Below are 16328 nucleotides of genomic sequence, written 5' to 3' on the forward strand. Positions count from 1 at the left end.
AATATATATAATATTGTATATATATATATAATTATATATAAATATACTTATATACTACAAGCAGAAAAAAGAGAGAGAAAAAAGACCACTTCGGACCCATTTTAAGCTAAAGATTAAGCCACCATCAGATTTGCAGGTCCACATGGCATTGGTTCTAAATTGGCCTGTTGTAAGCTCTAAACAGGCTACTCGCTCAGTACCAGACCTGGTTTGAAGCCTGTTTACGGCTCTGGGAGGTCAAGTTTAATTGCAACTCCCCGTCCACGTCACCTTATTGGTTCTATTGGGTATCTTTGTTGTATTGTCATTTGTTGCTATATTACCTTGTATTAGTAGGCTTGATATTATGGCACAGCTTACATTTGGGTTTTTTGAACTGTCCAAGCATCTCATTATATGGTAACGAATGTCCCGAAACAATCTAGTAGAGGGTATATTGGTGTTACTTTTAGGGGTGAGTGAATACCGCCAGTAGCACTATGGCTTCAGTGAAACTCACCGGCAGCGTATATGAAACGTCCTGCTCATCAAAAGATTATAGTTATTATCCTGCCTCGTAGTTTCTAGGCCTTTTAACCAAAAAAAGTTTAGAGCATATTGTGCTAAACTTATTGGTCTATTTTAATAAAGCAAAAGTGTGGTCATTTTTCTTTCCAAATGTGTGTCTGTGTATTTATTCTATCATCGGGGGGGGGAGGCCAACCCTGAGGCTATATCACTGTTTGGCTTTGCTCATTTTTGGCACAATGCTTGCCTGAACCAAAGATTTACATGAGTCAGATGCAAGACCTTGAGTATGCTTCTGACAATGAATTTCATGTCAGTTATTCACCTGGAAAGCTGCGACGAAAGATTTTCAATTCAAGACATAGACAAAGAATATTAACGGGCAATCAAGAAGAGATGCTAGCAACAAGATAATATCAGGGAGATTGACTAGGTTCGCGACATAGCCATCCAGCACCAACTGCCTTAGTAAGAAACACAAGAAGAGCGGCAGCCCCATTGTGGTTATGCATAGGCCACCAAATATTTATGATTTATTTTTAAAAAAGAGGTAATTGGATGGACTAAGATGTGACATGAACATCCCGTGGAATTGTGTATAAGCAAGGAGGAGGACGCTACAGGCTAGCGATGAAAAGAAAACTTATGTGTGCAAAAGTAGAACAGTTAAATAACATCGTACACATATATAAACGAACTTTCACAGAAAGAGATGTACTAATTACAGAGATGATACAGAAGTTACAATAATTTAAAAGTGGAATGATTCCTTTCTCGTCGGAAACCTTTCACACTTCACAGGCGAGTCGATGCATTTTGGGTTCATTAATTGTTGACTGGCGGGCCGCCGGCTTATGATTGATTTACCTTTCCTGGATGTATTGGTAAACGCGGCTTCAGGGCCGGATTTACACATAGTGGGGTATGTCGCCCTAGTCCCACTACAATTCATATCGCGCCCCTGGTCCCCGTCCAGGGGGACAGGAGCAAATGGGGATTGGCTGCATGGGAAATTATTCGTCATCGTCCAGCGCATCCCCAGTTGTGTTTTGAACCAATATGGGTGGGTGCGGGCAGAACATGCCGCCCCCAGCTAAAATCCTGCCCGGGCACGGCTAGGCCCGGGCTCTAACGCAGTTGGTTCTTTACTCACAAATCCGGGCCTGTACGGCTTCCACGCTCAGATGCCCGACAAGGAGCTCTCTCCCACCATGAAAGCTGCACATAAGAAATTAGCGCACAAGGCAACGCGGGTTAAAGGCGAGCCACATCCCACAATGGGATTAATGATTCAATTTACATGATCATTTATGGATGCGCCAACTAGGATGCAGGTGTGCGTAAAGACAGCTGTAAAGTAGAATGTTGGAATCTCTTTATAGGCAAACTAATATCACATATAGATATTAGTATTACAGTTGACGAAAGAGTATGAGGCTGCCAGTTACCATATGCACTATTGGACACAAAACACAATGTACAGTAGGTATCAAAATAAGCTTGTTGAGGAAATTTAGGACCCTCAATTATTGCAGAGGCTATGACGAGACCTGCTACACACACGTTTGGTAGATGGGAGGGTGGCAATAGCACACAGGTGTGGAGTGAGGAGCAAGATCGAATAAAGTGGGGTGAGAAATTGTGTACTAGAATGTGGTGTTCGGTGGTAGATTAAGCAGAAGAGTGGAAGGAGTAGGGACTTGCTCGAAGAGAAAGTGACGTTTTGTTAAGATAAGATGTGGAGAGGCGTATTGTCTTGAAAGAGAAGTTTGGGGAGAAAAGTCCAGACAGACCGGTTTGTAAGAGAAGTGCCAGAGGAGGGGTGCGAACCCTGCAAAAGTCCTTGAAAATGCGGGGCATGTGAGGCAGGTAATGAGAGAAGAAGTTGATGAGCAGGTCAGTAGAGGAGCATGGTAAGGCTGGTTGGGTGAAGTATATAAGAGATGAGGTCCGAGAGATGTAGGAGTGGGGCAAGAGTTATGAAAACGTGCTTTTGACAAAAGTCAGTGTTGCATTAATGTTGGAATTTGATTCTGAATGTCCAAATCTTTTTGCTTGGAAGCATGAGCCGCTAAACAATGTCAACAGCAAACTCTTGAAAAAGTCTCATATCACTTTAAAAGGAGAAAGAAAGGTCCTAATTTAATTGGCGGTGCTATAGAGTGTGCACCCCAAGTTTGCTCTATAAGTAATAACTTACCGATGACATCTCTTAGATGCACAAAGGATCAGTGCTCCTATCAGGAGACGAAAACTGCACCGATCGGGAGGTTGCTTCAGCTGAGCACGCACAGATCGCGTCATTTATTCTGTCCTATCATTCACTTTCTCCAAATTTCACGAGGCAGACACTTCCCAGGAGAATAGGCCAAGATAGACCGACCTTCATTTAACAATTGTTCGATTTTTCCCGCTACTGGATGCGCACACCACATACCCGCACAGAGACTGCGGTCAGGAGCTCACGCATTGGAAGAATTTCCCTCGGGGGCCTGGTGCCATTTTCTGGCTGATTAGGTAGCAACCGAGCTTGGGGAGGGGAGGTGTAATAAAGTCACATTTCCAGATTTTACTCTCTTTGTAGCGACTGGGCCTGAATATGAAAATGAATGGAGTGGAGCAACAGTTAGCTTTGACTATAGGTGTGAAAAGGATTCAGTGACCCCCGGTCAACCTGACACTCCGAGGTTGGAAACGATCCGCTGACTGTTATTTGTGTAACAAAACAAGCACATGTCTGTGTGGTATAGGTCGCCCTCTGGGAGGCCATTCAAGGCTGTCAATGCAAAATAGTACAAGAATCAACAGAATCATTAAAAGAGCCACGTTAGTTAGGTGAATGAAATTGTCTACATATAATGAATTTACATTGCAAGATGCACATCTGTTTATTTTGTTTGTGAGGGTTTGTAACGATATGCACATCCTCCACACTGACATCATATTAATAGATCATTTCAGTTTGGCTTCTTTCCCTGTTAAGGAACAAGCTGTGGGGCATCGAAGCACAACACATTTAGTGAAACGTCTGCCACATTGAGAATAATATTTCTTCAACGCCGTTTGATTCTCCAGAGCTTATCTCTTCCGTTATCCAGGAATAATCGTCACAGGATTACAGAAAGGTCGTCTCCCATAGACTCCCATACAATAATCAATATAATCCATAACTTGTTGTTCCCCCCACATTTTCGTCTGTAATAATAAAAACGCAGTAAACTTGTACTTGATAACTCAACGATATAATTAAATCCTTATTGGAAGCAAACCGAAGCCTATTGGTTTAAGTTAAATGTTTACGGTCATGATTTTTCTAGTAGACTGTAAAGTATGAAGATTCTAGAATTATGGAAGATCCTATCTGGAAAAACCCCAGTCCCCGTGAGCATTCGTGGATAATGATCCATACTGTACAAATACCGGTGGTACTTAGATAAGGTCTCCAATACATCGACCGTCTACACAAGGCCGCATCCTAGAGATACTGGTATGGTTGTTCCATACAGACAGATAGCATTAGAGTCTAGAGCAGGAGTTAAAATAGTAGGGTAGTCTTCTCATACTTTCATGACATTGTGCCCGTATAGATCTAATGCCATATTAGGTATTTGATAAGAGTGGGAGTGCCACATTGTGGCTTACTGGTAAGGTTTATATGGGGCCCCAGCATCAGTCCACCCTCCGTCTTAAACTGGCACCAAAGAGAACACCTAAGAACTGTGTCTGCTCCCCTATTCAAATTGAAGGCAGGCTGGGCAGACAGGGTGGTGCTTGCTTCGTTTAAATGTCACTGAGGTTCTCTAACTCAATTTCTGACCAGAGGAACCCCTTGTACTGGGACTGGAAGCAAAGAATAGACTGGTTCCAGAGTGGGCTCAGCTCTTGTTGTTGATGCAGGCACCAGAATCAGAAAGTGAAAATACCAGAAGCGAGGTGTCTAACCACTCCCACCTTTATTCAGCGGTGAGATTTAGGGGATTAGTGAGGAAATGTTTAGTGCAGATGGGGAGAGGTTACTGTGCAGGAGCCCCAAATAAATGAGCACATGGAGTCTGAAACAGCACAAAATCTTCTGTTATATGTGCCCTTAGGATTATCTTATAATATATAACATAATGAGACAGAATGTATAAAAGGGTGATTATAGCCAAGGTTTGTGCTTGTCCTATTCACTGAGTGAATCATGTTTCATATTTGGCTTTAACACCTTGTCCCGCAGTCTTGAATTAGACTTTTCTTTCAGCCACTGTCCTTTGATTTCTGTCAGCCCCTGTTATTATTAGTGGAATTCTGTGGTTCTTTGGAGAACATAGGCCTGCGGCACAAATAAAGTGAGATGAACTGCTGTACACTCATTTTGCTGTATAATGTAAACTAGTAAGTAAATATTAGTCAGTGTCTGTATAGTTTAGCACACACACAATTCAGCCATAGGCACAAGCTGTACTTTGGGAAGCAAAGGGCAAGAAGTAACCAAACTATATAGTGTGGTCTAAAGGAATTCACTTGTCATCATCCTACATACCTGAGTCTGAGTGATTTCAGATCATCTTTGGTGATATCATGCAGTACATTATACAGGGTGTATTCTTCTTCCACAAACTGGGGATTTAGAATTGGTTAGAGAAATAATTAAATATCATTAAAGACTTCATTTCATCCTTTAATATGAACTACACACTGTACTTCATACACATCTTAGAGTATATACATAAACAAGTTTCTAGATGACAGCTAGAGGCACATTTATCAAGGGTCAAATTTCTAATTCATGTGTTTGATTTTACTCGGAATTCGATTGTGAGTTTATTTGTTAAAAAAAAATTGAATATGTAAATTCGGACGACTTTTATCCACCCAAAAAACTCGAATTGAATTCGATTTGAATCTGACCAAACTCAAATCACGTTTTTTCTCTGGAAAAAAACTCGAATGTCAGGAAGGCTGCAAACATCATCAAATTGGTCACTGGATCTCTCCCATTGACTTATACATGAACTTGGCAGGTTTTAGGTGGCGAATAGTCTAAATCGAATTCTTAATGGGCCAGATCTCGAAAATCAAATTTGAGTTTTTTTAAAAAATTCTATTCAAGTTTGAATAATTCACTTGACAATTTAGACAATAAGAAAATTAGAAAATTAAAATTTTCAATTTGACCCTTAATAAATCTGCCCCCTAGTCTTATCCAGCTGTTCCATGGATACCTTTATTTGTTATGCATGGTAACAAGAAATAAGAGAGCTGCTTGCCAATAAGACTGAACTTGGGAAAATCCCACACGTCGTTTTTACCTGGTTTACTGCATCGTCAGTAGCTCCAAGTTCCCTCAGCCAATTAACAAGTTCTTGGTCTGTGGGGTTGTCGTGTGACACATAAGGGACAGGTGTCTGTGGAATATCTGAGGAAAGAATTACAGAAAGGTCAGGACAGACTTATACAGGAACAGTATAAAGTGACATTATCCTCCCCTTCTGTAACGTCTGCTGAGAGCAGCACAAACTTCATATAAAGACAGAATGCACAGTCTGAGCAATTTGTTTTCTCTTAGCGGAGAGTTGTTGTGTGTAATAAACCATTGCAGAATACATTGGATTTATTCCTCTGAAATCTCTGGATCAGATTTGATCTGACCAACCATGATGATTATGGTGAGATATAATTTGGCAGCTCCCAATAGGCAATACACAAAGATAGATAAATACTGGGGAGAAAAACCAGTGTCTGGATGTTTTACTGAACGTTTATAGACAGAAGAGATACTGTATATGTCCAACATATAAATATTCCTGAAGCCTATGATCACTTACTTTCTCATGACTCTTAGCCAGTGTACGACTCTAGGGCCAGCATACACAGGCAAGTGTCACATGAGCAACTTCTTTATAGATATAACTTACATGTATATTGTCAATTTTTATATACAGTGTAAATAAAAGAAAGTTACCTGTCCCTGTGCAAGATAAATATTCGTACTTCAACTGTGCTAAGCAATTAGCCTGACTGGTCTGATTTGTATTTATATTTGTATTTACTTTCACAATGTATAAGTACCTTGTACTTTCTCTTTTATTTCTTATAGTATTAAACCTATAGGCACGGGACATTCTGCACAGGAGTGGGATTTGCAATACCAGTTGCTCTAGTCCTCTAGTCCCTTGGGCCACTCCCTACAGGTCAGTTGGGTTTCATTGTTTCATACACGCTGCTCGATAATAGACTAGACACCAATGCATAACAGGCTTACATGCTTGTGAAACAAATAAAAAACATACTATACGTCAGTGTAATGGTATTTGTGAGCTGTGATCATTCTGGTGTTGTTTGCAAAGCAAATCTTCCATCTGACAGTTGTGGTCCTTACAACTTACAGTGAAGTGGAAGGGGTTTGGGGTGTATATGGACATGGTTTGGTACATCAGGCCGTCAACATTCTTATTAGTCTATATCATAATATTTGAACAAAATGTAGGTGTATTTTAACTATATTTATATGGTGCTCCACTATTCAAAACATTTAAACAGATTGATGGATTCAAGCAGCCATTCACATACCCCAAATCTGTCTCATCTGTATTTTCCTCTGCCAGTAGGACAATCCCCACAGTTTGGTTTGCAGTTGAAAATATCTGCAGATCCTGCATTTCCTTTATTTTCCATGTTTTTATTTGTTTCATGCTGTTCTCTCTGTGTCTCTTTAGAGTGCCATGACTGATGTACCTTATTAAGTGACACTTTTCTATTCATTTTCCCATCAAGCTCTCCTCAATTAAATCTCTTAACCATGGGTAACTACTCTTCTTCACTTGATGAGGGTAAGGCTTCTCTGCTCCAGCCTTAGGTCTTGAATGCATGTAAATAATGGCAACTCTCCATCCCCACACTCAGTGTTTGTACTGCTGCGTGTTCCCTTGGGCACTGCACTCGGCATCACATGTACCAATCAGAGTGGCAGCACCTATGTGTGCACCTATGCATTGAAGCGTGCATCAATTAGCCAGGAAAGGACATGTTAGGCTAACAGCAGTAACTATTAAGACAAGATCGTACAATCATTCCAATACGTAGTGGTTTAACTCAATCAATAGCATAGTGAAAATAAACAATGTTTTAGGGTTGGATTTCAGCCATGCTTCATGAGACACTTGACGCCCATCCATAACGCGAGGCTTGGGGTAGTACTGCATAGTCTACACCAGGGGTCCACAAAGATTTTTACCCATGAGTCAAATTCAAAAGTAAAAAAAAGTTGGGGAGCAACATGATCATGCAAAAAGTTCCTTGGGATGCCAAATTAGACCTGTGATTGGCTATTGGTTAGCCCCTATATGGACTGGCTGCCTACAGTAGGCTCTTTTTGGCAGTACACAAGGTTTTGATGCCACAAAATTCTAAAATAATCACCTGCTTCAAGGCCACTAGAATCAACATCAAAGCGGTTGGTGAGCAACATGGTGCTCGGCTGCTCGCGAGCCACTGGTTGGGGATCACTGTCCTACACATATTGTATTACCAGGCCTTTCAGATTCTGAACATATCAAAGCAGCACTCTTGTGACCAATAGGTGCCCCAGATGATCAGTAATATATATTTAAATCTCACAATACCAATTAGGAGAAGTGGAAGGAATAGTACTGCACTAAGTGGGCAGATTACTGGCTTTATTGTGACTTGTAGAGATTAGTGTTCTGGAGCATGACAATATCATTAACAATATTAACTAATAATCTAAGGCCAAGGTTACACTAAGTGGATTGTCTGTTTTCTACCGCAGGCATTTATTCTAGAGGTGGAAGAAAGTGGATCCACTCTTATGCACACACCTCATAGCTCCAATGGTAGGCCGTTGTCTGCCTGTGTGGAGTTACATGGAGTGCATATCAGAGCAAAAACACAAATGCATACATTTTAGTTTAATATCCACTCCATGTAGCTCCACACCAGTCCAACTCTGGGCCTGTTATTTGAGCTATGGAGGTGTTCACATAATAGTAGATCTGCTTTCCTCCGTCTCCAGAAAAAAGGCCTGTGGAGGAAAATGGACAACACACTTAGTGTGCCCCGGGCCCTTATGCATTTAATCCATTGTTGTGCTGTTTTCTAACTCAATTGGAGTGTGCATGCAGTGATGCTAAAATGAATAAAAGCACTCCCATAGTCTGCCCCTTTCTGCAGACTTTGCCCACTAGACTACTTGTACACTACTAATATACTTCGATATTCGAAGTAGAAGGATTTTACTTCGACAGTCGAATATCGAGGGTTAATTAACCCTCGATATTCGACCCTAGGTAAATGTGCCCCCTAGTGTGTGAATGTGATAGGGAGCTTTGATTGTAAGCTCCACTGGGGCAGGGACTGATGTGGATCATAAGCTCTGCAGAATATGTCAGAGCTATATAAATAAAGGGCAATAATGATCATGTACAAAGTATCTCCTAGTGCTTCTATTGTATACTGATACACAAACAGGCATTTTACACAAATGAAAATAATTTATACTATACTGTACTGGTACTATAGCTTGTGTTTACAGTAAAGATCCAAAACATATATTAGCCTTTTCCCTGGGCCGGTGCTCCTTTTAGGAAGAACATGCACTGGTTTAGGGAAGAAAGAGGGCAGCACCCAGGGCCGTATTTTATATAGACCCCCAAGGGCCTGTGCCTCCCCACCCTCCACCATGGATTTTCATAGGAAATCTGGTGAGGGGTAGGGGGTCTGAGGAAGACTACGGAAGTGACGACGCGCTGATGTCGGTGCGCAACATCAGTGCATGACGTAGGGGTGCACACTGGCGCCTAGGGCGGCATCGGACCTAAATACAACCCTGGCAGCACCACCATTTTACCAATCTTTCCCACGCACTCCTAGAGCAGACTGGAAGGCCCATAATTAGGACTGTTTCCATGGTCAAGTTGTGATAAATCTCACATTCGAATTTACATTTGAATAGGGGGATTAAAATTCGAATGTGTGAATCGAAAATTCGAATTCGATTTGACTATTCGACCCTTGATAAATCAAAAAGACCAACCAAAATTAAGTTGAAGTTTATTTTTCAGTGTAATAGGTCCATTTTCAATCGAATAGGTCAGTTTTCAGCTGAATTCGAATTGTTCAAATCGAAGGATTAACGCATTAGATCGAATTCAATTCAAAGTTTTTACCCAAAAATTTGATTTTTCAAAGTCCACCAATTGACTCCAAATGGGTTCTAGGAGGTCCCCCATAGGCTAAAACGGCAATTCGGCAGATTTTAGATGGCGAATAGTCGACGTCGAATTTTTAAAGAGATAGTACATGATAAATTTCAATTTTGAATTTTTGAATTTTTTTTCAAATTCGAATCGAATTTGGACTATTCCCTAGTCGAAGTACAATGAAAATAGCTTGAAACTCGGATTTTTTTCTAGACTTAAGGTATGAAGATCCAAATGACAGAAAGATCCATTATCCGGATCAGGTCTCCAGCATTCTGGATAACAGGTCCCATACCTGTATTCCCTGACATTTTCCATTTTTCTCTGGTGTCCCATAATTACAGCGCTAGGAGGATCAGATCAGCAATGAAGGATAAAGTATGCAGATGGCAAGAAGGGAAAGTGTAGCTAAATGCTGAGAACATGCCCCATATTACCACACACCGTCATTAACATGGATAAATGTATTCCCTGTAAAGGAAAGGAGAATTGAAATAAATGTGGTTCAAGTCATAAACTGAAGCTCAGTGCAATATCACAAAGCACTAGTGACACATTATCTTATGAGAAGACTCATTTAGGAAGCCAAGCGCAATTCGCAAAGTGCTACATTGTACGCAGGAAATCCTTTTTTTTAACCCATAATGCATTATATTAGCTGCTATTAGCTAGGTTCAAATCAATTGTGTATGTGGGTGCAGAGTGATAACAGGACCAAGGAAGTACAACAGGCGTTTCCTCTCCTGGGATCAGTGCCGGGCCAGGTCTGTCAGTTGCCCCAGGCAACAAAGCTGGCCGTTGGCAACTTCGTGAACTCGTGTGCGTAACCAAGGACGCACGGCGTGATCGAGGGCGCGTGCGTAATTGTGCGTAAATGAGGACGCGCATGCGTAATTGTGCATAACCGTGCGCAACAGAGGGCACGCGCACGTAACTGTGCGTAACCGTGCGCAACGTCGCGCGCGCATGGTCGTGCGCAAAGCACTTCGACGTCACAGAGCGCACCCAATTTTAAACGTGGTAACACTTGCCGGACTAGGGGTAGGGCTGCATATAAGGTAAGTTCCTGGCGCCCCCAAGCTTTGTGCCCTAGGCACGTGCCTCTTGTGCCGACCCCTAGTTCCGGCCCTGCCTGGGATCCCTACCTGAGTGCAGTGATGCTGCTCAATGCCAGTCTCCAGGCTTAGTGGACATGGGACTACTGACTACTGTTTTCTACTGAAAATGCAACTTTTTTCACAGCATAGTAAAAGTTTTCCCCAAATAATGCAGACGAACCCTTTGCTTCCATGGCATTATACTGGCTGAAAATTGAGTACATATGGGTGCACCAAGGGGTCCCTTTACTTACTGCTCAGCTAAGTCAGGTCTTTCTAAAAGGTATTTCTTCACACCTAAGCACATTGCACCTTCATCTCATGCACAATAGAAGGTAAAGCCATTGTACTGGTGCACAGCCCATGAACAAATAAGCATAATCAGGTGTAGGTGCCTTGTGTAGGGAATCTAATGAACATGTTTGTGCACCCATGTTAGCACCCAAAAACTGCTCCTTGAAATAGAAAATGAGCCCTGTAATACCAGCATATTTTATTCTAACTGGCCATCTCTCTATGGGGTGTATTTATCAGAAAGTGAAGTTAGAGATCACCCACAGTCCGCTAGAGAGAAATACCGCCTCTCTCCATTAATTTCTATGGTATTTTTAAAGGCTTATTATCAAAGGGTGAACTTTCACCGTTTGATAAATATGTCTTTAAAAATCCCATAGAAATGAATGGAGAGAGGCGGTATTTCACTCTAGCGGACTGTAATGATTTCTAACTACACTCTTTGATAAATCTACCCCTGTGTGTGTGTCGCATCCTTATGTCAGCCAGCAAGTAAAACAATGGAATTTGTCCAAACTAGAGGTTTCTGTGGCAAACTGGTAACCTCCATTAAACTTGCACTGGCCCTGTAGCAATGTTTAATGTTCTTCCCATGTATTATCTATGTATAGTACATTTACTGTACTGCACATGATGCACCCAGCTTAATTTGGTGCTGGGGATACTTGAAAAAGATAAAACCTGGGCAGGCAGTGCTGTAGAAGAAAGTGTTAGGGCTGGTGGCAAGGTTATGAAAAAAGGGGGGGCAAGAAAATCTGAAACCTCAGGGTTTTAACAATTCATTCTCTTTTATGGGTTCTGATTCAGTCAGCTGAAGATTTTGGTGAATCCCACAAAGAGAGCTGAGATTTGTTAAACTCTCGGATTCAGTGTATTTGAAATTTTTACCTGCTTAAAAAAACATCTATTTATGACAAAGTTATATTTGAAATTTTAGGGTACCTTCATTCATATCAGCTAGACGGCCCTTAGAATGAGATGCCACCTGTTGTCCTAAAGGATTTGCTGATAAACTTGTGTGACATGCCACACGGATCCTGCAAAATAAATGTAACGCTTAAACCAGAGCGAATGTTTAGACGCCAGTAGCTTTTCCCTGGGCCGGCTGCTCCTTTTAGGAAGAACATGCACTGGTCTAGGGAAGAAATTGAAGGAAAGAGCAACCCAGGCCTTATTTATATATAGGCCCCTGCGGGCCCTGTGCCTCCCCACCTCTCCGCCATAGGATTTTCTATAGGAAATCCCGGTGAGAAGGTAGGTGATCCGAGGAAGACTACGGAAGTGACGGCACGCTGACGTAGGGGGTGTGTTTAGGTCTGATGCTTAGAGACCTAAATACAACCCTGGCAGCACCAACCATTTTACTTATCTTTCAAGGTGTGATAAATCTCACATTCGAATTACATTTGAATTAAGGGGATTAAAAATTAGAATGTTGTGAATTTTTAAAACTCGAAAAATTGAATTTCGATTTGACTAATTCGACTTGATAAATCCTGCCCCTACGACTAATGCATGAGATGTGGAGAGATTTTGAAAATTTCATTTAATTAAATTGTCCAAGTGGACATGATGGGCTGGAAAAAACAGGCAGCCATGTATTTGCAATGCACACCTGCAAGTCCTAATTTTTACAGAAAAGCCATTTTAAATACAGCCCAATTTGATGGTGAAAGATAGTGGGTGTTGACTGGCACCCGGGGCCCGCAATATTTTGGGAATAGGAAAAACTCGGTTGCGCACGAATATGTAAGGCCCTGTCGGTAGGTGTGGCCAGTGCTCTGCAATGGGAATCGAAAGGGAAGGCTGTGCAACAGGGCTCGGTAGACAGGTGGCGCTAAGCGTGCATTAATTATGGGTTGGTGGTACAAGGTTGAAGAGAAGCCCCGCGAGTCCTCCAGCACAAGGGCAACATGGCAGCTCCACCCTGGAAGTTGGCTGTTACTTGGCTTTAACCCGTGCTGCCCAGGATGGAATTAGCACCTTGCTGTCCTGTCTTGCGTCTTCAGGCGCATCGCTTGCAGGACCTCTTGGGGCAAAACTGCAATGAGACTCCATGAGCCTGTAACCGCGTCATGTGCAGTCAAGTGCCACCGTGTCGCCTTCTCCTCTCAGGACTGTGCGGTTAACCCCCTTGTGTGCCAGACTGCCCATTAATACATGGCATGAAGCAAAGTGAATTGGTGCTGGTGAGTCTGTGTCCAGATAGTTGTAAATTCCTAGCCCAGTAAAGGGTTAATGGGCCTGGGGGAATGTATAGTGCTGTGTATTAAGTGGTACTATCAGAAAAACAGTAACCAAGACAAAACACTTTTCTGATGCAACATGTGTATACATCATATGTTGCTATGGCCACTGACCATAGCAACAAGGGTGTAGTTACATTCCAAGATCTTCTGCCACAGTGGGCGCCGGGGCACAGCGGGGCAGCACACCAGCAGCACTTCGGCATGCGATTCATAGGGAAGGCCCGACAGGGGGGCCCAAATGATTATCCTGTACCAGGGCCCGCCGTGACTAGTTACGCCACTGGTGATAGAATTATCATAGCAATAATGAAAATACACTCTCTCATACCTGGGATCACATAATGCACCCAGCACCCACCCTCCAGTGAAGCCCCAATCAGTGTTCTCCCCAGGACTTGAAATATTGGGCCAGGAAAACAGAATATCTGCTATGAACATTTGGATGGTTTTTTATAGTCCCAACTAGTAGAAAGTTGGACAACTAGTCCAAATCCAGTTCAGGTGGGACAGAAGCACACTTTCCCCCACAATAAGGTGTCATTGCTTCCCCTTCAATCCACCCAGTAATGAAGGTTACTATTCAAGCCTGAAAAAGAAGGTATGATTCTGCTAGCTTTGCTTGACAGGCTTCTGGGCCAGCTCCCCATGAACCCTACATATAGCTCACAACGTGTCCTAGTCAGTGGGAAATGAAACAATATATTTTCTCTGCACATATTCCAGAGGCAGCACTAATGGACATCCACATCCACCTGGCGCCATCAGTGAATCACAGGGCCCCATACTACTAAGTTAGCAGGGCCCTCCCGCCCTATTTATCAACTGATGTTACTTGACCCCCTGCCAAGGTATGGGGCACCTTTATCCTCCCATGATTGCTGCAATGCAGTAGGCTGCTCTGTGAATGCACGATTGTAGGCTGTTGCGGGTTGGGTGTGAGGGATTGGAAGCCGGATTTTAATACAGCTCTACCAAGAGATGTTACTGTTTGGGCATACAAATCATATAGGTATGGGATCCGTTTTTTCAAAACCCGTTATCCCAGAAAGCTCCAAATACAGGAAGGCCATCTCCTCATGGACTCATTTTATCCAAGTATTTAAAAATGATTTTCACTTTTCTCTGTAATAATAAACAGTATCTTTTACTTGATCCCAAACTAAGATAGAATAATCCTTATTGGAAGCAAAACCCAGCCTATTGGCGGTTATTAAGGGGCATATTTATCAACTATATAACAGTGCTACGCAAATATGTTGGCGCTATATAAATACATGTTAATAAATAATAATAATAATAATAACTTCACATCAACTTCAAAATTTCGAATTCAAAAAGACCAACCGAAATTAAGTTGAAGTTTTTTTTTGGTGGGAATAGGTCCATTTTCAATCGAATAAGGTCTGTCTGTATTCAGCTGAATTCGAATCATGAGAGAGATCGAAGGAATATCGCATTCGATCTAATACTATTCAAAGTTCTTCACCCAAAAAACCTTCTATTTTTCAAAGTCCACCAATTGACTCCAGATCTGGGAGGTCCCCCAATAGGCTAAAACAGCAATTCGGCCCAGGTTTTAGAATGGCGAATGGCCGACGTCGATTTTTTAAAGAGACAGTACACGATAAATTTCAATATTCAAATTTTTTAATTTTTTTTTTTTAATTTTTTTCAAATGCAAATCGAATTTGGACTATTCCCTAGTCAAAGTACACCAAAATAGCTCGATATTCGAATTTTGTTTGATTCGAAGCTCGATATTCGAATTTGTTTGATTCGAAACGTCACCTCAACCTTTGATGAAAATCTGGCCCCTTAGGGGCAGATTTATCAAGGGTCTAATTTCAAATTGAAAAAACGTAGAAATTCGAATTAAAAAAGACAAACCGAAATTAAGTAGAAGTTTTTTTTTGGTCGAATAGGTCAGTTTTCGATCAAATAGGTTCATATTCGGCCGAATTTGAATTGTTCAAATCGAAGGAATAGCACATTAGATGGAATTCAATTCAAAGTTTATAACCCAAAAAAAACTCATCTAATTGACTCCAAATAGGTTCTAGGAGGTCCCCCGTTGGCTAAAACAGCAATTTGGCAGGTTTAATTTTTAAAGAGACAGTACATGATAAATTTCAATATTAGAATTTTTAAGTTTTTTTTTACATTCGAATCGAATTTGGACTAAGTACACAGAAAATGGCTTGAAACTCGACCTTAAATCTGCCCCTTAATGTTTACATGATTTTTTTTGTAGATTTAAGGTATGAAGATCCAAATGACAGAAAGATCCATTTTTCGGATCAGGTCTCCAGCATTCTGGAATAACAGGTCCCATACCTGTATTCCCTGACATTTTCCATTTTTCTCTGGTGTCCCATAATTACAGCGCTAGGGAGGATCAGATCAGCAATGAAGAATAAAGTATGCAGATGGCAAGAAGGGAAAGCGTAGCTAAATGCTGGGATCCCTACCTGAGTGCAGTGATGCTGCTCAATGCCAGTCTCCAGGCTTAATGGACATGGGACTCATGAAACATGTTTTCTACTGAAAATTTAACTTTTTTCACAGCATAGTAAAAGTTTTCCCCAAATCATGCAGACAAACCCTTTGCTTCCATGGCATTATACTGGCTCAAAATTAACTACATATGGGTGCACCAAGGGGTCCCTTTACTTACTGCTCAGCTAAGTCAGGTCTTTCTAAAAGGTATTTCTTCACACCTAAGCACATTGCACCTTCATCTCATGCACAATAGAAGGTAAAGCCATTGTACTGGTGCACAGCCCATGAACAAATAAGCATAATCAGGTGTAGGTGCCTTGTGTAGGGAATCTAATGAACATGTTTGTGCACCCATGTTAGCACCCAAAAACTGCTCCTTGAAATAGAAAATGAGCCCTGCAATACCAGCATATTTTATTCTAACTGGCCATCTCTCTATGGGGTGTATTTATCAGAAAGTGAAGTTAGAGATCACCAAA

At 41.6% G+C, this 16328-nt stretch overlaps 1 protein-coding gene across 1 annotated transcript; it reads right to left on the bottom strand.

The window, feature by feature from the left end:
• Positions 1-4597: 4597 nt before the first annotated feature.
• Positions 4598-12079, bottom strand: LOC121399881 (mitogen-activated protein kinase kinase kinase 5-like). Its single transcript, XM_041581786.1, has 5 exons — positions 12044-12079; positions 10006-10181; positions 5802-5908; positions 5033-5109; positions 4598-4822 (listed from the first exon to the last, which is right to left on the bottom strand). The coding sequence occupies exons 2-5, from the start codon at positions 10019-10021 to the stop codon at positions 4771-4773; spliced, it is 252 nt and encodes an 83-aa protein (XP_041437720.1). The 5' UTR covers positions 10022-10181; positions 12044-12079; the 3' UTR covers positions 4598-4770.
• Between the last annotated feature and the right edge of the window lie 4249 nt (positions 12080-16328).

The sequence above is a fragment of the Xenopus laevis genome, chromosome 2L, assembly GCF_017654675.1.
Source record: "Xenopus laevis strain J_2021 chromosome 2L, Xenopus_laevis_v10.1, whole genome shotgun sequence".
NCBI lineage: Eukaryota > Metazoa > Chordata > Amphibia > Anura > Pipidae > Xenopus > Xenopus laevis.